This window comes from Ovis aries, chromosome 5 (genome assembly GCF_016772045.2).
Source record: "Ovis aries strain OAR_USU_Benz2616 breed Rambouillet chromosome 5, ARS-UI_Ramb_v3.0, whole genome shotgun sequence".
NCBI classification, from domain to species: Eukaryota; Metazoa; Chordata; class Mammalia; order Artiodactyla; family Bovidae; genus Ovis; species Ovis aries.
In genome coordinates, this window is record NC_056058.1 from 50,807,022 (window position 1) to 50,832,609 (window position 25,588).

Below are 25,588 nucleotides of genomic sequence, written 5' to 3' on the forward strand. Positions count from 1 at the left end.
GAAGAAGCTTCAAAGCAATTCCCAAAGCCAAACTTGCACCACAAGAAGGTCATGGTCACTGTTTCATGGTCTGCTGCCGGTGGGATCCACTACAGCTTTCTGAATCCCAGCAAAACCATTACATCTGAGAAGTATGCTTAGCAAATCGGTGAAATGCACCAAAAAGTACAGTGCCTGCAACCAGCATTGTCAGCAGATGCTGGGCCCAGCAAGGGCCCAGTTTTATTGCATGACAACACCTGACTGCATGTTGCACAGCCAATGCTCCAAAAGTTGGATGAATTGGGCTATGAAATTTCGCTTCATCTGCCATATTCACCTGACCTCTTGTCAGCTGACTACCACTTCTTCAAGCATCTTGACAATTTTTTTGCAGAAAAGATGCTTCCACAAACAGCAGGAGGTAGAACATGCTTTCTGAGAGTTTGTCAAATCCCAAAGCACAGATTTTTATGCTACATGAATAAATAAACTTATTTCTTATTGACAAAAATGTGCTGATTATAATGGTTCCTATTTTGATTAATAAAGATGTGTTTGAACTTAGTTATCAGTTCAGTTCAGTCACTCAGTCATGTCTAACTCTCTATGACCCCACGGATTGTAGCATGCCAGGCTTCCCTGTCCATCACCAACTCCCGGAGCTTGCTCAAACTCATGTCCATTGAGTTGGTGATGCCATCCAACCTTCTAATCCTCTGTCGTCCCCTTATTTTCCTGCCTTCAATCTTTCCCAGCATCAGGGTCTTTTCCAGTGAGTCAGTTCTTCACATCAGGTGGCCAAAGTATTGGAGTTTTGGCTTCAGCATTAGTCCTTCCAATGAATATTCAGGACTGATTTCCTTTAGGATTGACTGGTTTGATCTCTTTGCAGTCCAAGGGACTCTCTAGAGTCTTCTCCATCACCACAGTTCAAAAGCATCAATTGTTCAGCACTCAGCTTCCTTTATAGTCTAACTCTCACATCCATATATGACTACTGGATAAACCATAGCTTTGACTAGATGGATCTTTGTTGGCAAAGTAATGTCTCTGGTGTTTAATATGCTGTCTAGGTTTGTCATAGTTATAATGACATATAACTATATAGAACTTAGTTATAATAATTTAAAATTCACAGTCCCAAGCTGCAGTTACATTTGTGTGTGTGCCCAGCTGTGTCTGATTCTTTGTGACCCCATGGATTGTAGCACAACAGGCTCCCTTGTCCATAGGTTTTTCCAGGCAAGAATATAGCCCTGCAGTTACATTTGCACCAACCTAAATATTTTGTTTTCATATCTTACATACAGTTATTCTTACAGATATTACAGGCTTGTTACCAAAAATAGCAGTCTCTTGCTTACTTTTGCCTGTTTCTTAGCTCTTTCTTTTGCTGTTTTGTTACTATTTGTGAAGGTAAAAAACATAAGATATTACTTCTTGATTTCAGTTTTCAGCATTTTAAAAATTGATCACTAGATTTAAGGGTTTACCTCTCGTTTACCACAACTGCATATGCTCCCATTTCCTGTCTCTATATCTTTCTAGTATGCTAAATCGCTTCAGTCGTGTCCGACTCTGTGCGACCCCATAGACAGCAGCCCACCAGGCTCCCCCGTCCCTGGGATTCTCCAGGCAAGAACACTGGAGTGGGTTGCCATTTCCTTCTCCAGTGCATGAAAGTGAAAAGTGAAAGTGACGTCGCTCAGCCGTGTCTGACTCTTTGCGACCCCATGGACTACAGCCCACCAGTCTCCTCCATCCATGGGATTTTCCAGGCAAGAGTGCTGGAGTGGGGTGTCATTGCCTTCTCCACTTTCTAGTATATCCATATTATAGTTAGATCAATATTAAATATTTACAGTAATTTAATAAGTAATGTTCACAGCTGAGATACATTGTATGTTGTGATTAGTTTTACTTGCTTGAGAGTACCTTATTTTCCCTAAAGTTAACCACAATTTTTTTTGTCTGCCTAATTTTCTGGGTATATACCATAAGTTCTTATCGCATGAATCGTCCTCAGACTCTCACTCAATCTCAATTTTTGATGTGTTCAAACACGGCAGGTATCTTGTTGATTGCATTGCTGGGTGGGGGGGGTGCGGCTCTTTTTGGGGTGTTTCCGGCTGCATGCAGATGTCAGCTCCCCAACTCGGGATCAGGTCCAGGCCTGTGCGGTGGGAGCATGGAGTCTTGACTACTGGGTTACAAGGGGAGTCCCCCTTTCCTGTTTTTTTGACCTGTACTATAAGACTGCTTTCAGGGTCTGCTGTTCAGTTGTCATCCTAAGGTTTCCTTTTCCAGTTTTTAAAATTGAAGCCCCTTGCCTTGATTCACACTTTTTTCCCCTTGATTTATTGTCTCATTTCTATAGAACACGCCTTCTAGTACTTTTCTGAGAAAGAATGCATGAGGTAAACTTTGTTGTTGTTGTTGTTGAGACTTTGAACATCTAAGAATTTTTTTGTTTTCAGTCTGGACCCTAACCTTGATTTCTAGGCTTTTGGGTTAAAAACAGTTTCCTTTAGAATTTTGAAGCTATTTGTTCCATTGCCTTCTGGGTTCCACTATTAGGAAGACTGAAGCCAGTTGTGACATCTGGTCCTTTAAATAAATGTGGCCTACTTCCTGTTTTTCTGGAAGCCTTTAGGAACTTCTTTTGTTCCCAGTGTCGTTAAATTTCACTGAGTTGTACCTTGGGATAGATCTGTGTATGTCCATCGTGCCAGGCACTCAGTGAGCCCTTTTGGTCTAAAAGCTGATGTCCTTCAGTTCTGGGAAATTTTAAAAAGTACTTGGTTGACTTTTTTTTCTCTGCCTTTTTCCCCCCCTTTTCTCTCTTTGAATCTTGACTCTTTTATACTGATTGTTGAAATTTTTTAAATCTCATATTTTTCACCTTTTTCTCAGCTTTCTATGAGATAGTCTCAATTTTCTAACTCTTTGATAAAATTTTAATATTTTAAAAAAATTTTCAAAACTCTTTAATTGCCCCCCTCCCCTTTTTTTTTAGTAGCAGGAAATGGCAGCTCACTCCAGTATTCTTAACTGGAGAATCCCATGGACAGAGAAGCCTGCCAGGCCACAGCCCATGGAATCACAGAGTCGGGCACAGCAGTGTCTGAGGACAGAGAATGGAGTTCAGCATATAGTAGATGCTCAGTAAATGTTAGAATCTTTCCTTTAGTAGCACACTGTCCATGTTTTATGGTTTTAATTTTTTTCTCTTGTTTCTCTGAAATTATTGAAATTTTTTTCTTTTTAAAGTTTATGCTTTCCTACATAGTTCTTTCCTCTGTGTTGCATTTATTCTCCTTGCTTTGGTCTTTTATGATCTTTGAGTTAGAAGTAGGTGATCTTTGCCTGCTTGGTTAAAAGTACACAGTTGGTAGAGCAATTTGGAAGCTCACTATGGTTGACGGAGCTTCTTGACAGGCCTTATTGCCTTTTAATCTAACTAGATTCTTTCTTTGAGTGGCAGTGTTTTTCTGTCTCTCTTGGGCTGGTCAGTTTCCCTAGAGCTTAGGCCTGGCTGCTCCTACTCTAAGAGCTGATTGGCAGAGGTAGCCTAGGAGATCTCAAGGTTTAGTACCTAAGTCCCTCACTTAATCACTCCTTTCCAACAATCCATTCTTTCTCCAAATCTCTGGTGTCTCCAGTTCAGACTTCCACTGCCTCACACTCTCCAGAGAGTAAACCTCCAGTCTCTTAATGGGGATTCTGGGGGCTGTGTGTGTTTAACTGGGTCCAACTTCTCTTCCTGCTTTTAAATCTCATTTTTACTTTTACTTTCTCTGGTACCTGCTACCACCAGTTCTTAAGCCTTGAGAGGGTACAGTGCAAGAGAGGTTGCTTTCCTGCTTTCTGGTTTAGGATTCAGGTTTCTTGGGTCTGCTGTGTAAGTTGTCACCTATCCTGCTTCTAACTTGCAGGATTTTATTGCTGCTTCCTCTCCTGTTAGTAAAGTTTTGTTAAATTTGAGGCAAAAAAAAATTAAAAATGACTATCATTTACATTTGAGAGGGTTTTGGAAGGGATAAAGGGGCTGCTTTGGTGGCTCAGATGGTAAAGAACCTGCCTGCAGTGCAGGAGATGCAGGTTTGATCCCTGGGTCGGGAAGATCGCCTGGCGGAGGAAATGGCAACCCACTTCGGTATTCTTGCCTGGAGAATCCAGTGGACAGAAGAGCCTGGCGAGCTACAGTCCATGGGGTCGCAGAGTTGGACATGACTGAGCGACTAACACTTGCACTTTTTTTGAAGGGATAAGAGGCAGATCTGTGTGTTCAGTTTTTAACTGGAACCTTATGATTGTAATTACTTCTTTTGATATCTTTGGTAAGTTTTTAATTTAATCAGGTCAAAAGCATCACTCATGGCCTGATAAAGTCTTTGAGTGATGTTGATTATAAAATGCAAGCAGTTACACACTTGCATAGTAGAACATTCTGTAATGAGGTAAAAGGAAAGATACGAGATGCTTAATGCATTTCCCTGTTGGTTCTCATTGTTCTTCCAAGAGAAGGGAAACTGCAGATGAGGCCTAAATTACAGCAAACTCATTTCCCATCCATAATTTCTGCCCCATTGTGCTCTACTCTAAGCATCATCATCTGATAATAAGCAAGCATAACTGAGAGAACTCTGGTAGCTCATGGGACCAGCAGAGCCAGGAAGGCTGCAGTTAGCACGAGTCTCTGGATTCTGGACATGTCTGTCACTTTCAGGGTTTGTATATTTGACTATATTCTTTCATTTAGACTCCATTTTAATTTAATTCCATTTTTTTATATACCAGTTGGTTGTTTTTAGAACGGAAGACTTTCTAGGAATTACAGTGTGATCAATTAAAATACCAATTTTCCTTCATATGTACCATAAACATTTATTGAATACCTAGTTGTACCCAGTACACTATGTCAAATATTTTATTTCCAAAGATTGGAGAGGTTATTTCTCCTTTGTTTCTTACTTTTGTTGCATGCATGCTAAGTCGCTTCAGTCATGTATGACTCTGCGACCCTGTGGACCATAACCTGCCAGGCTCCTCTGTCCATGGGATTCTCCAGGCAAGAACACTGGAATGGGTTGCCATGCCCTCCTCCAGGGGATCTTCCCCACCCAGGGATCAAACCTGTGTCTCCTGCATTGCAGGTGGATTTTTACTGCTGAGCCACCTGGGAAGCCCCATATGGCTTAATACCTAGCTTTGTATTTATTTGGTGATTTATAAAGTAATATGAATACTTTTAAATAAATGCAAACTAGTAAGATAAGATGGCATTAAGATTAGCTGCCATTTCTGTAGGTAGGTTTCTGTTAAAGCTACACCTCCATGCCTGATTTAGTCAGCATGTGCTAATAAAGTATCCACGCTATGCCACTCCCTGTTCAGTGCTGGGGTGAATACAGTAGTGAACCATGCAAAGGTCCCAGTCTGCAGAGGGCTCACAGTCTACTCTATTAACTGTTAATCAGCAAGGGTGCATGTTCCTGTGGTGCAAAAAGTGAGACTTTGACAGCTGGTGTTTACAGAAAAATAAAGATTTATTTGCAGGTTTCAAGCAAGAAGCACTGGGCAGCTCATGCTCAAAAGATCCAAACTCCCTGATGGCTTTCAGGAATGGCTTTTTAAGGATAGGTGTTAGGTAGAAGGGTGGTAGGATATGTATGTGATTAGATCCTGGACCTCCTTCTGATCGGTTGGTGGTGAGGTAACAGTGATATTTTGGGAATTTCAACCTTCTTGTTCCAACTGGTTTGGGGTCTACTATCACAAACTCTAATGTCATAGTCACTAAACTCTACTAGTTTCTGCAGAACAGCTCAAAGGTATGCATCAGATTGTTATCTATATTCCTTCAGGAGGAACTAGGAGTCCTGTGACTATTCTAATCATTAAATGCTTGAGTCTGGGCTTTGGAACTTTGGGAAGATCTGGGAGACTAAAACCTTTCTACAAACAAGAAACAGGACACAGACAGGGGCTTTTGTATCTAGAAAGGCCCCACAGGGTCCTGCTTTGTTCCATTCCCCCCCCTTTTTTTGATAGCCCTCAATTCTGAGAGGAATAGGGGCAGGACAACAAATGAAATAAAGTTTAGGAGAGAGATTAATCATAAACTGAGCAGAGGCACTCAGTTTTAGGGGGACTCAGTTTCATAAAGCCTCTGCTAGCCTCCTTTTCTCAACCTTTCTGGAATTGTTAGTGTGATTTATCTGAAGAAACATGCACAAATCATAAGTGTGCGTTGTAGCTCAGTGAATTTGCACAAGCTAGATGTGCACATTAGCTAGTACCCAGCTCAAGCAGGAGCATTACCAGCACTTCAAAAGCTCATTTCAGGTGCCCTTCCAGTTGTGCCCCTACCCAAGGTAATGACTCAACTGGCAGCTTAGATTTGCCTGGTTTTGATCTGTATTATATAAAGTGTAGTCATACAATAAAAGCTCTTGTGTCTGGTTTCTCTTGCTCAACATAATTATGTTTATGAGATTCATTTGTGATATTATATGTTGTTATAGTTTGTTCATTCATGTGACTGTGTGATATTCCATGGTGTGAAGTTAACATGATTTAGTAACCCATTCTGATGTTAATGGACATTTGAGTAGTCTCCAGTATTATGAATATTGTTTCTTTGAATACCCTGATACATCTTTTGGTGAATGTATGTGTTTCTGTTGGGATATATAACTAGAGTAGAATTGCTAGGCCATAGAGTATATATGAATTCATCTTTAGTAGATATTGCTAAACAGTTTTCTAAAGTGGTTCTACAAATTTACATGCCAAGTTTGAGAGTTCTGGTTATATATGTGTGTGTATAAAATCTTAATGGAGAACAGAAATGTTCTGTATGCCAAGTCCAGAATCCTTTCAGTTCTGTTGTGAGTTTATGAATAGGAACAAATAATTTTTAAAAATTGTTCTTGAAATCTAAATAGATGCCAGTTATAATCCATATTCTGTTGGGACAAAGTTGTTTTCATAAAGCATTGCTTAATATATTAAATGATGAATGATTAAGAGTTCATTTTTTATTTCATGATTGTATTTTAGAGCTTTAATATATCTTAGAAGACAACATGAGGATTTTAAAAACACAAAAGAATGTTTACCATTCACAGACTAGATTTTATATAAATTATTTTAAAATGTGTGCTTAGTTGCTCAGTCGTCTCCTACTGTTTGCGATCCCATGGGCTGTAGCCCGCCAGGCTCCTCTGTCCATGGGGATTCTCCAGGCAGGAGTACTGGAGTGGGTTGCCATGCCCTCCTCCAGGGGATCTTCCCAATCCGGGGATCCAACTCAGCTCTCCCACATTGCAGGTGTATTCTTTACTGTCTGAGCCACCAGGAAAGCCCATCTTAAAATGACTGTTGTCTAATTCTTATTTTTGTATTGTTTATTCTGTAAGCAAAAGATGAACTGTCCTGTCAAAGGCAAGGAGAACAGGCAGGAGCTTAGTCTCCAATTCAACTTATCTTTGCTGGGGCTTTTAATTCCTTCTCCAAATAGGTTCTGGAGCTCTGAACTAAGAACCGAGTTTTCATATGGAACTAAAAAGTGGAGAAGAGGTAAGACTCAAGACATAGATTGGATGCCACTTCTTAAAGGATATTATGTTCAGAGGTAGAGGGGCTTACCTAATTGAAAGCTGTGTGATTGTTCCTTATTTCCCCAATCTTTATGAAATCATGACGAGTGATAAGGAGTGGGGGCACTTATCACTAACCTGGAAGGCTCTTAGCTGTAGACTTTGCCTAAGCTAGGTGACCGAAAACATTGGGCACCATTTACTTGACAGGGTCTTGATGAAGCCATCAGTGGTGAAAATATTTCAGTTGGATGTAAGATGTGGATCCCAGGGGTTGGCAGGTTGATGGCAGTTTTCTGGTGCTACCCAAAAATCTCACAGTGTACTTCCCAGGTGGTGCTGGTGGTAAAGAACCTGCCTGCCAGTGTAGGACACATAAGATGTGAGTTTCATCCCTGGGTGAGGAAGATCCCCTGGAGTAGGAAATGGCAACCCATACTAGTATATTTGCTTGGAGAGCCCCACGGACAGAGGAGGCTGGTGGGCTACAGTCCATGGGGTTGCAAAGAGTTGGAACATGACAGTGCACAGAGAAGATATGGATCCCAGAGGTGGACAGGTTGATGGCAGTTTTCTGGTGCCTTCCAGAAATATCACAGTGCCAGTATCCTAGCCATAGTTGGCTAGTTTAGTGCCTTAATGAATGAGTTATTTCTCCCAGTGCCTTGGCTTCTTAAGAAAGTTGAAGGGACTTCCGGGTGGCCCTGTGTTTGGGAATCTATCTTGTAATGCAGGGGACTTGGTTCAATCCCTGGTCAGTGAACTAAGATCCCACATTATGCAGAGCAACTAGACCCGTGCCCCACAACCGCTGAGCAGGCACACTCTGAAACCTATGCGCCACAACTGGAGAGAGTCTGTGCACTGCAGCGAAGATCCTGTGTGCTGCAGCTAAATTAATTAATTTAAGAAAAGAATTGGTAAAAAAAAAAAAAAAGCTGAAGTTGGAGATGAGTGTCTACCATCTTGCCTTCCTCTTTCCTCTCTCCATGGTATACCTTCACGTGTTACTTGGACCTCAAGTGAAAAAGAAGAAAAGCCATCGAATTAATGATCATTGTTTGTAGCATTTGCTCTCATTTCTAAGGACTAACATAAATATTGACTTGGAATATTTTCTCTGCTTCCAAACCGAATTGTATTCATCAGTTGTATTTATACATGTTTAATGGTGATAACCACAAAAATCTTTAAATAGAAAGGTTAACAAACTGGTGGCCATTCTAAGGAAATTTACTGTGGTATTCTTTTCATGTTATTGCCATTGTCTTATTTAAAGCATTATCCTAATTAATTTGCTTTTCCTTTGCTTTGGTGAATTTTGATTTTTTAATTGTGTTTTTATTTTCCTAGTAAGAGGATTCGCATTTTGTCTTTTCCCTCTGCCATTAAATATGTTACAGATAGTCTAGATCTGGTGGTGGTTTGTTTTTTAAATTATCTTTAGGTATACAACAGAAAAAAATAATGATGTTTATTCTTCGCTCTTAAAAGAGATTGTTAGTCAAACTCTTTTAATTTCTTGATCCTAATATTTTTCTTTTCAGGGAAGGAAAATATTAAGGGATTTTTTAAAAGCGTGATTAGTTTGCAACTCAGTGTGTTATTTTCTTTTATTATTTTTATCCATTCACTTACAGGTGTACTGTGTTAAACTCTGAAGATACTGATGGGATCAGGACCCAGCACCTCCCATTAAGGGACATAGACATTGATTTAGCAAGGAAGTACTCGTTCGGAACAGTTGATTTTCAGAGTCCTTTTAAATAAATTATACATTATATAGGTTTGCAGTTTTAATATTAGAAAATACTCTTCCTTTTTTTGAATTGTAATCCACGTGCTATATAGTTCATCTTTATGGGAGAAGGAAATGGCAACCCACTCCTGTATTCTTGCCTGGAGAATCCGTGGACAGGGGAGCCTGGTGGGCTGCTGTCCATAGGGTCACACAGAGTCAGACACGACTGAAGCGACTTAGCATGTATGCATGCATTGGAGAAGGAGATGGCAACCCACTCCAGTATTCTTGCCTGGAGAATCCCAGGGACAGGGGAGCCTGGTGGGCTGCCCGTCTATGGGGTCGCACAGTCGGCCACGACTGAAGTGACTTAGCAGCAGGTCAATGATTTTTACCACATTCACAGGTTTTATCATTGTTGCTGCTGTCTAATTCCAGAACATTTGAACAACCCCCAAAAGAAACAGAGTACTAGCAGTCAGCAACTCCATACTTTTCCATTCCCTAGCACTTGGCATCTGCCAACCTTTCTGTCTTTATTATATTTGCCTTTTCTGGAGAAATTATATAAATGGAGTCATACACTATGTGGTGTTTTGTGATTGGCTCCTTTTTCTTCGCATAATGTTTTCAGGGTTTCAGATTTTAGAATGTATCAGTGCTTCATCGTTTTTGTTTCTTGGTGTTCTGTTTTGTGTTTTTTTTTTTTTTGGTTAGGATTATTTATTTCTGTCCATCCTTTTGAAAGTGTGTGTGTTAGCCTCTCAGTCGTGTGTTGCAACCCCATAGTCTGTAGCCCCGCCCCCCACCCTGCACCCCGCAATCTACTCTGTGCATGGAATTTTCCAGGCAAGAATTTTGGAATGGGTTGCCATTTCCTTCTACAAGGATCTTCCCAACCCAGGGATTGAACCTGGGTGTCTTGCATTGGCAGGCAGATTCTTTACCATCTGAGCTACCAGGTAAGCCCTTCATTTTGAATGGATAAACCAGATTTTATTTATCCATTCATCATTTGATGAATAATTTGACTATTATAAATAATGCTGCTATGAACATTTATATACAAGTTTTTCTGTGAAGATATATTTTCAGTTCTCTTGAATATATGTCTTGGAGTGGAATTTGCTGGATCCTTTTTTAATTCTGTGTTTAACTTTATTTTGAGAAACAACCAAACTATTTTCCATCTTGTGTATGAGTGTTCTAATTTCTCTGCATATTCAGCACCACTTGATTTTGATTTTTTTTCCTTTTGTTTATGGCCATATGCTTGGGTGCAATGTGGTATCTTGTGGCTTTGATTTGCATTTCTTGATGACTAATAATGTTGAACATCTCATGTATACTGGCTATATATCTTCTTTGAAGAAATGTCTGTTAAAATTAGATGGTCTTTTAATTATTGAATTTTGTTGTCAAAATTACCTTATATAAATATCATCCCTTAGTTAATAGTAAGTTAGTAGAAAACTATTCTTGAATGTATAGAATTTGGTGGTGGTGGAATAATTTATAGTCAGTATATTGTATACAGATATACGATCTGCAAACTGGTGGTTGCCAGAGGGGAGGTGGATTGCGGGGCAGGTGGATTGGAAATAGATGAAGGTGATTAAGGGGTACAGAGTTCAAGTCATGGGGATGTAATGATATATAGCATAGGGAATACAGTCAGTAGTATTATAACAACTTTGAATGGTGACAGATGGTAGCTAGATATCAGTGATCGTTTTGAAATGTATATGAATACTGAATTACTATAAAGTGTACCTGAAACTAATATATGATGTTGAATGTCAATTATACTTCAATTTTAAAAAAAGAACTATAGTCTGTATACAATAGAAAATTTTTAGTTCTCATAAACTGGCTGTTTCTGAACAACAGAGTAAAATAGCACCCCCAGTGGTTTACCTAGAGAAATGTATTTTTACTTTTTGGTAATTATACTGTCTCATTTGTTGGGATTTAAAGAGTATGCAAAAATAGTGGGTTGATCATTAGAGGTTTAAAATATTGCATTTTGAGGTAAATGTTTTCAAAACGCTAAAATTAGAAGTGTAAATAGCATTTAAAGCTAAAGTTTAGGATTTTCTGAGACTGTTACTACTTACAGAAGGTATCTAAACTTACCAGAATTTTCTTGCTGTTTAAATAGGATTCACCCAAGAAAAAAATGAGTCATGAAAATACTGTAACTTTATGAGTTTATTGGATAAGCTCAGTATTATTTTCCACATACTTGTTGTGTTTGTGTGAATTATGAGGTGTACTTTGATAGCTCTTCTCATGGATTTATGAGTTTTGGGGTTGATGCTCTCTTTGATGTTTAGTAGAATTTTTTTTTTAAAATTGTTCTTCCATTCTTAGTAGAGAGAATCCAAGAATGACTTTCGTGTGTCCTTAGGTACTGCCATCCTGTACAGTTGTAAATATTGACCTTAGTTTGGCCTAATCTAAGTCCTTGCTCTTCTGTTGCTTAAAAACAGCTCATTTCTAAATTGAAGCTCATCTTTAAAACTGCTGGGATTTCCCTGATGGCTCAGATGATAAAGAATCTGCCTATAATGCAAGAGACCTGGGTTTCATCCCTGGGTTGAGAAGGTCCCCTAGAGAAGGAAATGGCAACTAACTCCAGTATTCTTGTCTGGAGAATTCCATGGACAGACCATGGGGTCGTAAAGAGGTGGACATGAGTGAGCTACCAACACTTGCTTCAGAACTGCTTTTGGGAGGGTAGCGAGAAGCCTTTTTACTCTGGCGGGAGCTCAAATAATTTAAACTTGTAAGGTTTGTGTCTTTAAACTTGTTAATTGAAGTTTGCTTCTGTTAGAACTTGAGTTACGTATGATTTCTTTATGGGAGATTCTGTTCTTTAACTAAAACACTGTGTATTTATTTCTAATAGGAACAGTGTAGATAGGATACAGAGGAAGGTAGTAACAAGGAAAAACATCCTTTATTTTAGTTGTGCTGTATTTCACAGGCTTAATATACAACACAAAACATTTCACCTCCTGTTGGTAGGTGTTTTGTTTTGTTTTTTAACTGAGGGATTGAAGGTAAAAGGAGAAGGGGGTTGCAGAGGATGGTTAGATAGAATCAACTCTGAAAGATAGTGGAGAACAGAGGAGCCTGGCATGCTACAGCCCACGGGGTCTTGAACAGTTGGACACGACTTAACGAGTGAACAACAATCAAGGCTAAGAAGTACCTAGAAGATTGTGCCATGTATATAAACTGGGGACGTGGAAGAGTTTTAAGGATCTTCTGGGGAGCCATAACAAAATCTGCTCATGGTATAAGGAGGAATGCAAGTAATCAGGAAATAGGAGTGAGGGCACTGTCAGGAGTGTGGTGAAGAGAAGGACCATCTGAAATTTCACATGATTCAATTATTCCTTGATCAGCAGTGAAGACGCAGTTTTGTACTCAGTACTTTATATGGCATGTATAGGTAATTATATAACCAAGGGAAAACCACAGTTTAAATCTTACTTGGAGATAAGTAAAATTGATGAGAATTGTTTAAAAAAAATTATGTGACAGAAAAGAATCCAGAGCCCAAAAGGTATTTATAACTGTCACATTTATACAGTTAACCACCCTCCCCTGCAAGAGCATAGTGCAGGGAGAGGGCAGAAGTCCCACCACTTTTCAAACTTGTCTCTCCATAACCCCTACAAAGGAACCTGTAACAGGTAGGTTGTAATCAGGCTTCCACTGACCCAGTTGCTAGAAGGGATTGGGCATCTTTCCAGTGGCAGCCTCAAATTGACAATGACACTTATTCTCTTAGAGAGCCCTGGGAGAGCCTGAGAATCCCCGAGCCCCAGGGATATGTTAGGACTGCATAGGAAAGGTTTCCAAGGACAGAAAAGGAGAACCTTAAGAACACATTATGGAACCATGGAACCAGTCTCACAGCCTCATAGATAAGGCCCGCTTGAGTTCTAGTGCAGTATTTCCCAGTCCCCCCATAATCCCTGTGAGTGAGTGTGTGGCTTGTTTGGCTGGCAGAACCGAATTAATGGCAGGAGATGCCCCCAAAGTGTAAAAAGATGTACACCTAGGGATTCTGTTGTATAGCATGTTATTATTCACATTCTGGTGGTCACTGAATACTTCTTGAAGGTGATTGCCTCTTTCCCTCCAACACTGTAGTGTTTTATTTTAAACACCTTTCTTAATGGAGCCTAAATTTATCACCAGCATTATAGAAAAGAAGTCAGAGTTGCAAACTCTGTACAGTGAGGGCTTGATATCTTCCTAATACGTCAAGCCTCCTTAATCATAGTAGGCGTCTTTTTGTTGGTTGTTTTTTCAGCTAGAAATAATATTAGTATGATTGATTACTAATAATTACTTACTATTTATTAATTAATGATTCAAAAGTGTTGAATTTTAATGGAATAAAAAATTTTACCTGGAAATGTTTCTTTTTTCCTCATTAAAGAGAAAATGGGGGTTTCTGACTCAATTGGAATTTCTTTGCTCTGTTATCTGTTACCCTGGTGAGGGATGATCAGATTTCACATTTCCAGGTTGCTAGGAGACAAGCAACCTATCTTGCAGATACAGGTGTTAAAACTCCTTTATGCTTTATTTCTTAGAATTCTGTATTTAGAATTGTCATGCTTTCTTTCTAAAATCTTAGTTATGCAGAGGTAACAGGATTATTTGACCAACCTCAAGAAATAGAAAAAAAATCAAATCAAAAATGAGAAACTGGGTTTAAATAAAGAACATGACTGGCTATAGTAAATGAAGGCAACATACATAAAACTCTTATTTGCCTTTGCTTTTGCTGCTGACTTTTGCTGCTTTTTGCAGCTTTGTTTTCACTGGGTTTTTTTGCACTTTCTGCAGTGCACAAGAGTAGTAAGTTGGGAGTAAATTGAGAATGCTTCGTCCGGAGGTATGCAGGTGTTAAAACTGTTCCAAGTGAACCTGGCCCCAGCAACTCTATTTGAATAATTTACTGATTTGGTCTCCCAGAAACATTCGGATTTACTGTAGCTATTTTGCCCGGAAGCTCCCAGGTGGCTCAGTGTTAAAGAATCTCCCTGTTAATGTAGGAGATGCGGGTTTGATCCCTGGGTTGGGAAGACCCCCTGGAGAAGGAAATGGCAACACACTCCAGTATTCTTGCCTGTAGAATCCCATGGACAGAGAAGCCTGGCAGTCTCCAGTCCATGGGGTCACAGAAAGTCAGGTGCGATTGAGCATACATGCATACACCACTTCTGAAAAGGAAATTCATCTTTCGTTACAATACAGTTATTTTGGGAATGCCTTAAGTTTAATGTTAGATAACTAGCATTCAAAAAAATGTGCCCAGATGGCAGATGTTGTTGAAAATTTGGCAGAATTCACTTGAAATTGAATGCTTTGCAATATTACCCTCCCAGGTAACGCTAGTGGTAAAGAACCTGCCTGCCAATGGAAGAGACTCCGGTTTGATCCCTGAGTCAGGAAAATCCCCTGGAGGAGAAAATGACAATCCACTCCAGTATTCTTGCTTGAGAAATCATGTGGACAGAGGAGCGTGGTGGGCTACAGTCTGTGGGGTCGCAAAGAGTCAGACATGACTGAAGCAACTTAAAATGCACACATGCTTTGCAGTATTAATCAGAAAGGTTTTGTTTGCTTCTAATTTTGAATAGCGTGGGAATTGGAGATTGAGATCTTTCAGATTTAATATCTGCTTCATGTGAGGACAGGTCAGCCTTTCTCTTCTTAGGTTTTAATTCAAGATAGAGTTCTTTGCAGCAGTTGGTTTAGAAGGATTTGTATTTTACCATTGGCTCAGTTGGCTCTATATGTCTTAAAAAAATTTTTTTTTTGAAGATGCGGGCCGTTTTAAAATAATTTTATTTATTATTTTATTTTTGGCTGCACTTTGTCTTCGTTGCTGCATGCTGGCTTTATTTGCAGCTTGTGGGGCTGCTTCTTGTGGTGGTTTTTCCTGCTGCAGACCATGGGCTCTAGGAGTGCAGGCTTCAGCAGTTGTGGCACACGGCCTCAGTTGTCTGCTGCATGTGGCGTCTTCCCAGTCTAGGGATTGAACTCGTGTTCCCTGAATTGGCAGGCAGATTCCTAGCCATTGTACCACCAGGGAAGTCCAGCTCTATATAGCTTGATGGTATACATCTGGTACCCAGACCCCCAAGTCAGTTACACTGATAAATACTATGTTAGTACTTTACAGATTGACTCCCATTCTCAACCAGTTAATCTTTTATTTTTATGTTTTTAATTTAAAAAAATTCTTTTATAAAATACAGACACAGAAAACTGAATAAATCACATGTATTTATGTAGCATTTACTAAATGTGTTTATGTAGCATTTACTAAACATGAATGGAGTTGACATCCACAAAACCAACACCCAGATCAGGAAACAGTACTTCCATCACCTCTGAAGCATATTCTCATCTGCTCACCAGTAGTAGACTGACTCTCAGCCAGTTCATCTTTTAAATGAGCTGTATTCTGTTGTCACAGTGGAAAATTAAATCACTTGTCTTTGTTTATGAAGATGAGTTGGGTAGACTGTCTAGATTGGTAGTGGCAGAAAGACACTTTGAGCGTGAGTTATGTAAAGTAACTGGAGCTATAGATTTGACCAGTGAGAAAGTTACTGATACAGAAGAGGAAGATGTATTGTAGAATTTTATGTTTTTGTAAATATCTCAATTATTTAAGATACTATCTTTGTGCAAACTGAGTAAACCTTGGTTATACTGTGATTTGTCTTTGTCTTAACAGATTTTTATTATTCTAACTGGAAAAATTACACAAGTAATAGATGTTCATTACAAAACATTAGAACATATGTATACACAAGGAAAAAAATCTCTTCTGTTGCATCTCCTGAGATAAACAGTGTAAACTGTAGATGTCTATCATACACCAGCTTTCCATCACATAACTGTCTTTCAAAACCAACTTATGTGATTCATATGGTTTGATAGGAGAAAGCAATGGCAACCCACTCCAGCACTCTTGCCTGGAGAACCCCAGGGACAGAGGAGCCTGGTGGGCTGCCGTCTATGGGGTCACACAGAGTCGGATACCACTGAAGTGCCATAGCAGCAGCAGCAGCATGATTTTATAACTTTAGCTTTTTTTTATGTAACAGTACAACACAAATTTTTCTGTTCAAGTCATTGAATTTTCTTCATTTTCATTTTTGTGGTTACTTAGTAATCCTTTGTGAGGCAAACTGTAATTTTATTTAATAAGTCCCCCATGATAAAGGACAGAAATGGTATGGACCTTAACAGAAGCAGAAGATATTAAGAAGAGGTGGCAAGAATACACAGAAGAACTATACAAAAAAGATCTTCATGACCTGGATAATCACGATGGTGTGATCACTCATCTAGAGTCAGACATCCTGGAATGTGAAGTCAAGTGGGCCTAAAAAGCATCACTACGAACAAAGCTAGTGGAGGTGATGGAATTCCAGTTGAGCTGTTTCAAATCCTGAAAGATGATGCTGTGAGCGTGCTGCACTCAATATGCCAGCAAATTTGGAAAACTCAGCAGTGGCCACAGGACTGGAAAAGGTCAGTTTTCATTGCAATCCCAAAGAAAGGCAATGCCAAAGAATGCTCAAACTACCGCACAATTGCACTCATCTCACATGCTAGTAAAGTAATGCTCAAAATTCTCCAAGCCAGGCTTCAGCAATACATGAACCGTGAACTCCCTGATGTCCAAGGTGGTTTTAGAAAAGGCAGAGGAACCAGAGATCAAATTGCCAACATCCTCTGGATCATGGAAAAAGCAAGAGAGTTCCAGAAAAACATCTATTTCTGCTTTATTGACTATGCCAAAGCCTTTGACTGTGTGGATCACAAGAAACTGTGGAAAATTCTGAGAGAGATGGGAATACCAGACCACCTGACCTGCCTCTTGAGAAATCTGTATGCAGGTCAGGAAGCAACAGTTAGAACTGGACATGGAACAACAGACTGGTTTCAAATAGGAAAGGAGTACGTCAAGGCTGTATATTGTCACCCTGCTTGTTTAACTTGTATGCAGAGTACATCATGAGAAACCCTGGACTGGAAGAAACACAAGCTGGAATCAAGATTACTGTGAGAAATATCAATAACTTCAGATATGCAGATGACAGCACCCTAATGGCAGAAAGTGAAGAGGAACTAAAAGCCTCTTGATGAAAGTGAAAGAGGAGAGTGAAAAAGTTGGCTTAAAGCTCAACACTCAGAAAACGAAGATCATGGCTTCTGGTCCCATCACTTCATGGGAAATAGATGGGGAAGCAGTGGAAACAGTGTCAGGCTTTATTTTTGGGGGCTCCAAAATCACTTCAGATGGTGATTGCAGCCATGAAATTAAAAGACGCTTCCTCCTTGGAAGAAAAGTTATGACCAACCTAGATAGCATATTCAAAAGCAGAGACATTACTTTGCCTGCTAAGGTCCATCTAGTCAAGGCTATGGTTTTCCAATAGTCATGTATGGATGTGAGAGTTGGACTGTGAAGAAAGCTGAGCACTGAAGAATTGATGCTTTTGAACTGTGGTGTTGGAGAAGACTCTTGAGAGTCCCTTGGAGTGCAAGGAGATCCAACCAGTCCATTCTGAAGGAAATCAGCCCTGGGATTTCTTTGGAAGGAATGATGCTAAAGCTGAAACTCCAGTACTTTGGCCACCTCATGCAAAGAGTTGACTCATTGGAAAAGACTCTGATGCTGGGAGGGATTGGGGGCAGGAGGAGAAGGGGACGACAGAGGATGAGATGGTTGGATGGCATCACTGACTCGATGGACGCGAGTCTGAGTGAACTCCGGGAGTTGGGGATGGACAGGGAGGCCTGGCGTGCTGCGATTGATGGGGTCGCAAAGAGTTGGACACGACTGAGCAACTGAACTGAACTACCTTATTTGCCTCTTTCTGATTATTTCCTTAGGATAAATCCTGGGAGTAGACTACTTCGTAAAGGATCTGCCCACTTAAACACTTTTGAAACCCACTGCCAAATAGCTTTCCAGAAAAGCTATCCAGTTTTCAGGTTTTCCTCTAATTGCCTTTATGCTTGCATTAAAATGTGAAATTTTTATTTAGTTGCAGAATGAAGAAGAGCCTGGAGAACCTGAACAAGCTGCTGGGGATGCTCCTCCACCTTACAGCAGCATCTCTGCGGAGAGTGCAGGTAGGTAACAGGGTGAGATGACTGCTGAGCTCTTGAAATGCATTAGCCAGAGACTTTTGGCTACTAAGCATTTGTTGGTGTTTGTATTTGCTTCAGCTTTCTGTAAGAAGTCTAACATTATTTTTAGTTTGTAGCCTGAGGTGAAAAAAACTCATGTTACTGTTCTGAAAAAACAGATAAAAGCCCCATTCCAATGTGGCTTTTTTACGGAACTTAATTTCATTCCAACAGACTCTTAATATAAGGATAGAATTCAGAAACCAAGTGATCACTTGTTTTTTTCTCTTGTTCTTTTTATAGTTTTCTTGTTAGTTGTTCTGCTCTTTGATTCTAGTACCTATGACCTGGAATATAATATGTTCGATTTCTTTTATAATAAATAAAAAGCTGATAGATCCTTAATTAAAAAAAGCTAGAAGTCTCCCATCTTTTTCATTTTCTTCCTCATAGTTCAGACCCTCTTTAATTAATTTTTTTCTTTCTATCCTATGCCAGATTATCTTTATAATTTTCATACACAAGTTTAAAAGAGATGGGGGAGAAGAAAGAAAATTGTGATAGTTTAGGACTTTTGGTAATTAGATCTTTGTGATACCAGTTCTGCTCTAATTGCTGAGAACTGACCAGTTTTGATGGGACCTCTTCCATATTCTCTGAAACAAAACTGTGGCAGAGTGGCAAGTACGTGGCTGATGATTAGAAATAGAGCGGAGCACACACTTTTGGTAGGGGAAAAAGTCAAAAATCATTGTTCGGTATATTCAGTGTACCTGTTTTAATTTGTGGTATATAAATTGTGGGAAACAAATACTGGATTTTTGTTTTGAATGTACTAAATTAGAAAAAATTGTCATTAAACTTTTCATGGAAACTTAAAATTTTATGTGAGGTGTCTATATCGATGGATTCCATTTTTTAAAAATCCTTTGAAATGGGGAAATAAAAATATTCTTGATTTCCCTCAACTTAAGGTAGTAAGGAGAGTTCCCTGGTAGCCTGTTGGTTAGGATTCCGGGCTTTCACTGCCATGGCCTGGGTTCAGTCCCTGATTGAAGAACTGAGGTCCTGCAAACTGTGTGGTGTGGCCAAAAAAAGCTTTCCTTAAAGTGGTAGGTATCAGTTTTATTCATATATTCAGAATTACTATGGCTATGGGCAGTTCACAGATTGTACCCATCAATTTGTAATACGATTTTTAGTATGATTTAATTAAAAGTAAAAAAATTTTAAGGAAATTATATATGCATGTATATGTGTGCATATGTTAAAGTAGTTATTTTGACATAGAGAAAAACAAGTTTCTTGAATTGGATTAGGTGGCAGCTTTAGTTGCAATAATACATTTTCCTTATTTTATTCTAAAAGCTTTGATATTTTATTTTCCTCATTTAAATCGGTCTGCATTCCGTCTGGAATTGTTTTTCTCTGTACAGTATGAGGTAGTGGTCGAAATTGTTTTTCCTTATGGATGTCCATTTGGTCCCACACCATTTACTGAAAAGACCATTTTTCCTCTGCTGTACTGCAGTGTCACCTTCGTCATGAATCAGGTGACCATATGTGTGTATGCCTATCTGTTTTCTGGACTCAGTACTTTCTTTGGTCTGTTTATTCACCTTTGTGCCTAGACTCCAGTCTTAATTCCAGAGCTTTATAATCTTGATATCTGGTAATTAGGTCCTTTAATTTTTTTTGTTGTTCAAGATTGCTTTGGTACTTCTTGGCTTTTGTATTTTCATTTACAGTTCAGAATCAGCTTCCAGTTTCCATCAAATGGGAAGAAATAAAAACTCTGCTGGAAGTTTAGTTGGGATTGCGCTGAATCTGTTTATTAATTTGAAGATAATTAGCATCTTGATAATATGTCTTCCAGTCTGTGTTAAATCCCTCCCATTTATTAAGATTTTCTTTAATTTCTCTGATTAATATTTTGTGAGTTTCAATATAGAGATCTTGCATCTTGTTTCTTACATATTTTTTTCTTGAATCTTTTTAATTAGATTTATTCGTAGGTATTTGGTTTGTTTTGGTGCTGTTGTAAATGGTCCATGTATAATTTTATTTTCTGTTTGTTACTGATACATGAAAATATAATTGATGGTTTATATTAACTGTGTGTTCAGAGACTTTCCTAAATTCATATATTCTAATCATTTGTTTGTAGATACTCTTGGATCTTCTACATATGTAATTATGTCTTCCATGATTAAGGATAGACTTAATAGACTTAATCTTTTCCAGTCCTTTTGTCTTGTATTCTCTTTTCTTGCCGTACTGCATCAACTAGTATTCAGTTCAGCTCAGTCGTGTCCGACTCTTTGCGACCCCATGAATCGCAGCACGCCAGGCCTCCTTGTCCATCACCAACTCCCAGAGTTCACTCAAACTCACGTCCATCGAGTCAGTGATGCCATCCAGCTATCTCATCCTCTGTCGTCCCCTTTTCCTCCCTCCCCCAATCCCTCCCAGCATCAGAGTCTTTTCCAGTGAGTTAACTCTTCACATGAGGTGGCTAAAGTATTGGAGTTTCAGCTTTAGCATCATTCCTTCCAAAGAACACCCAGGGCTGATCTCCTTTAGAATGGATTGGTTGGATCTCCTTGCAGTCCAAGGGACTCTCAAGAGTCTCCTCCAACACCAGAGTTCAAAAGCATCAATTCTTCGGTTGGTGCAAACATAGTTGCAATTTCAGACCGTGAATTTTAAATCATTATAACTAGGCTCAATAACATCTTTATTAATCCAAATAGGAACCATTGCAATCAACACATTTTTGCCAACGAGAAGTTTGTTTATTCCTGTAGCATAAAAATCCTTGCCTCTGTATTTGGTGAAATCTTGGAAAGCATTTTCTGCCTCCTACTGATTGTGGAAGCATTTCCCTGCAAAAAATTGTGACGATACTTGAAGAAGTGATAGTCGCTTGGCAAGAGGTCAGGTGAATATGGCGGATGAGGCAAAACTTCGTAGCCCAGCTCATTCAGCTTTTGAAGTGTTGGTTTTTTGATGTGCCGTTGGGCATTGTTGTGAAGAATTAAGCCCTTTCTGTTGACCAGTGCTGCCTGCAGGCCTTGCAGTTTTCAGTGCATCTCATCCATTTGCTGAGCATACTTCTCAGATGTATTGGTTTTTCCAGAATTCAGAAAGCTGTATTGGATCAGACAGGCACCAAACAGTAACCATGAGGTTTTTTTGGTGCACATTTGGCTTTCGGAAGTGCTTTGGAGCTTATTCTTGGTCCAGCCACTGAGCTGGTCATTGCTGGTTGTCACATAAAATCTACTTTTCATGGCACATCACAATCTGATTGAGAAATGATTTGTTGTGTACAGTAAGAGAAGACGACACTTCAAAATGACAATTTTTTGATTTGCAGTCCACTCATGAGGCACTAATTGAGTTTTCTCCCCTTTCTAATTTGCTTCAAATGCTGAACAACTGTAGAATGGTGGATGTTGAGTTCTTGTGCAACTTCTTGTGTAGCTTTAAGAGGATCAGCTTTGATGATCCTCTCAGTTGGTCGTTGTCAACTTCCGACAGCCATCCACTGCTCTCATCTTCTAGGCTCTCGTCTCCTTTGCAAAACTTCTTGAACCACCACCATATGGTACGTTCATTAGCAGTTCCTGGGCTGAATGCATTGTTGATATCATGAATTGTCTCTGGTGCTTTACGACTTAAGTAAGAAAATCGCTCGAATTTGCTTTTTGTCTAAAATCATTTCCATAGTCTAAAGTGAATATAAAATACACAGCAAGTAATAAATCATTAGCAAAAAAAAACCAAAGCGAGAAATGCATGAGAAATGATGTATAACATGACTACATTTATTTAAGAATGTATTCCAGTGTCAAGGGCTTCCCTTGTGACTCAGCTGGTAAAGAATCCGCCTGCATTGCAGGAGAGCTGGGTTCAGTCCCTGAGTTGGGAATATCTCCTGGAGAAGGGAAAGGCTACCCACTCTAGTATTCTGGCCTGGAGAATTCAGGCCATGGGTTTGCAAAGAATGGGACATGGCTGAACAACTTTCACTTTCCAGTATCAAACAGCAAAGTCCAACTATGGAAAACTGAAGTTACTTTTGCACCAACCTGATAGTACTTCTAAGATAATGTTTGAATTGAAGTGGTAATAGTGGGCCATTTTTGTCTGATTTTCTAATCTTAGGAGAGAAAGCTTTTAATAACTTACCATTAATTATGATATTTACTCTAGATTTTTCATAGAGATTTGTGAAAAGATTAAGGAATCAGTTTTAGGTATTTTATCAATCCTTCCTTCTGCCCATGTGAAGACAATAAATTTTTCTCCTTATTTTTGGTTAATGAGGTGAATTCTATTGATTGATAATTTCAGTAATATAGTACAGTAAAATTGGAAGTTATAGTTAAGCAAGGTGGAGAAAAAATGTTAATCTTGAAGCGTAGGAATTTTTTCAAAGTTCTTAAGTTTTTTAAAAAATTGTGTAGAAAATTTAATCCATTTGTAAATAGATCTGTTCTAATAATACATATTGAATCTATTATAATAGAAGTCAGTGAGAATGAAGATGTACATTTAAAAAGAGAGGATGCAAGATTTCACTCAGTAACGATTCTCTAACTGAACCTGTTATTGCCTTAGGCATGTCATAGGAAACAGTCCATGGTAAAAATAATGTGAAAGAAGCAAAGTGCAAAAATCTATGAAATATTAATTTTAACCTTGTTTTCAAGTTTATTTTGATGTTTATAAGTAGGAGGAAACCATGGTACAGATTTCCAAACACACAGGTGAATTATTTTTAGCTTATACTTTACCTTATGCTGTTATTAATACTGTATGTTTTTGTGAACACACCACATGCGTGCTGAGTTGCTTCAGTCATATCCAACTCTTTGGGAACCCGTGGACTGTAGCGCAACAGGCTCCTCTGTCCATGGGATTCTCCAGGCAAGAATACTGGAGTGGGTTGCTGTGCCGTCCTATAGGGGATCTTCCCCACCCAGGGATCAAACCTGTGTCTCTTATGTCTCCTGCAGTAGCAGGCAAGTTCTTTTACGACTAATGCCACCTGAGAAGCCACCACAAAATGAGCCAGAAAAAGTGTTCAAAAGCACTTGGCAGGGAAAGTAAAGTGAATCTGGAATTTAAATAATTGAAAAGCCAATAAATTTAAAAATTATTCCCAATCCCATGTTCATCTTTAAGCATCTTTTGATTCAGTTATTCTATATGTAATGTTTGAGGAGGGCTTCTCGGGTGGCTCAGTGGTAAAGAACCCACCTGCCAGTTCTGAAGATGTGGGTTTGATCCCTGGGTCAGGAAGATCCTCTGGAGAAGGAAATGGCAACCCACTCCAACATTCTTGCCTGGGAAATCCCATGGACAGAAGAGCCTAGTGGGCTACAGTCCATGAGGGCACAGAGTCGGACTTAGCGACTAAAACAACAGCAAAATTTTAGAGGAATGGTTGGGTTTTTTTTTGCCAGAGTTAGCAGAAATCCCTTTTCCTCATTTCAGCTAATCATTGGATAATTGTGACTTCCTTTTTATTTTGTAGCATATTTTGACTACAAAGACGAGTCTGGGTTTCCAAAGCCCCCATCTTACAATGTGGCTACCACACTGCCCAGTTATGATGAAGCTGAGAGAACCAAAGCTGAAGCCACTATCCCTTTGGTTCCTGGAAGAGTAAGTCCAATTTACACCTTGTTATTTGGTACTAGTTTATGGGAATTAAGTTCTTTGCATTATCAACTTTGTGATATTACTTAGATTAGATTGATTAGTAAAAGTACAACTAATCTTTAAAATCAGATACGTTTTTCTTTTAGGATAATAGACTCTTATCTTTTCCTGAAGATGATGGAGGTAAACAGTATAAAAGAGCAGAAAATCACTAGTCAAACCAGCTCATTTCCCCTATGTCTCTACTACTACCCTCACTTTCTCAAGTCTCCTTTCATGGCTGAAACACCTTGGTATAGGAATATACCAATTTTGCCTTGATTCTGCACACTTAATATTTTGGTGTTAAGTAGATAGCTGCTTAGGAATTTGTGGAGAAAATAAATAAGTGCAGCTTCATAACATTAAACTCAGAGGGGCTCTAACAATCATCTGTTTGAACCCTATGCCACCAGCAGTCCAGATGATGCCATCTGTGGAGGCATAATGAATTCAGATTTCATCTGGCCTGATGTTACTTCTTGGGAGTGGAGGTGGGATGTAATGAAAACCAGTGGAGAATTTGGGGCACTCATGATTCATAATGTCAGACCTATAAGTAATACAGTTGTGGTTTCACATGTATTGATTCAGGTTGAAGCTGGTGCAAGTGGGACCTTGGGTCTGATACTGAGAGAAAGGAGAGCGGGATCCAGTCCCTGGAAATGGGGCAGTCAGGGCTCCAGACCCTAGGCCTGGCAGGAAGCTAGAGTAAAATATAAGAATAAGGATATAAGTTCAGTCTGGGCAGTGCAATGACACAAGGCCCAGAAGTTCAGCCCTTAGGATAGTAGACTGTTTGCAGGTCACATCTTCCATGGGGGGTAACAGTCCTAAAACCACTGCTTGGCAGAAGTTACAGTTCGTAAGCATAGTCTAGGCTGATTCTGCATGGTGACATGCATTCAATTCTTACAGGTGCAAGGAAGAACCCTCCTGGAGCTCACTGTCTAAAGAGAAAACAGTGTTTATATAGTTAATGTGTATTGGAAGCAAACAACACGGTTGACACTGTGTTTTGTGCTTATATATATAGTATATTTTATTTTCAGTCCTCAGAATAACCTTGCAAGGTAGAGATTATATTATCTCCATTTTACAGATGCAAAAATTGAGACCCAGAGAGATTAAAAATTGCCTAAAGTCATATAGCTAATAAGTAGCATAGGTGAGTCAAGCCCAGACATTTTAGACTCCGAAGTCCTTGTATCTATTCTCTAGATCTCTTGAATTATGGTAACTGTCCCATAGAAATAGACCAGGAGATTAGTGCAGCTTAATCACAGAACTCTGTTTTATTTGACAAATACACACATTTAAGAACTTCTTAAGGGGTTTTATTATTCAGCAAATATGTATGGAA

The 25,588-nt window shown here is 39.2% G+C and overlaps 1 protein-coding gene across 1 annotated transcript in view; it reads left to right on the top strand.

Moving 5' to 3' along the window:
- NDFIP1 (Nedd4 family interacting protein 1) overlaps positions 1 to 25,588 on the top strand; it is a 51,358-nt gene that overhangs the window by 9,710 nt on the left and 16,060 nt on the right. The window contains exons 2-3 of the mRNA XM_027970357.3: positions 18,429 to 18,516; positions 24,059 to 24,189. Coding sequence (XP_027826158.1) covers positions 18,429 to 18,516; positions 24,059 to 24,189 — 219 coding nt within the window. The remainder of the gene's footprint in view (positions 1 to 18,428; positions 18,517 to 24,058; positions 24,190 to 25,588) is intronic.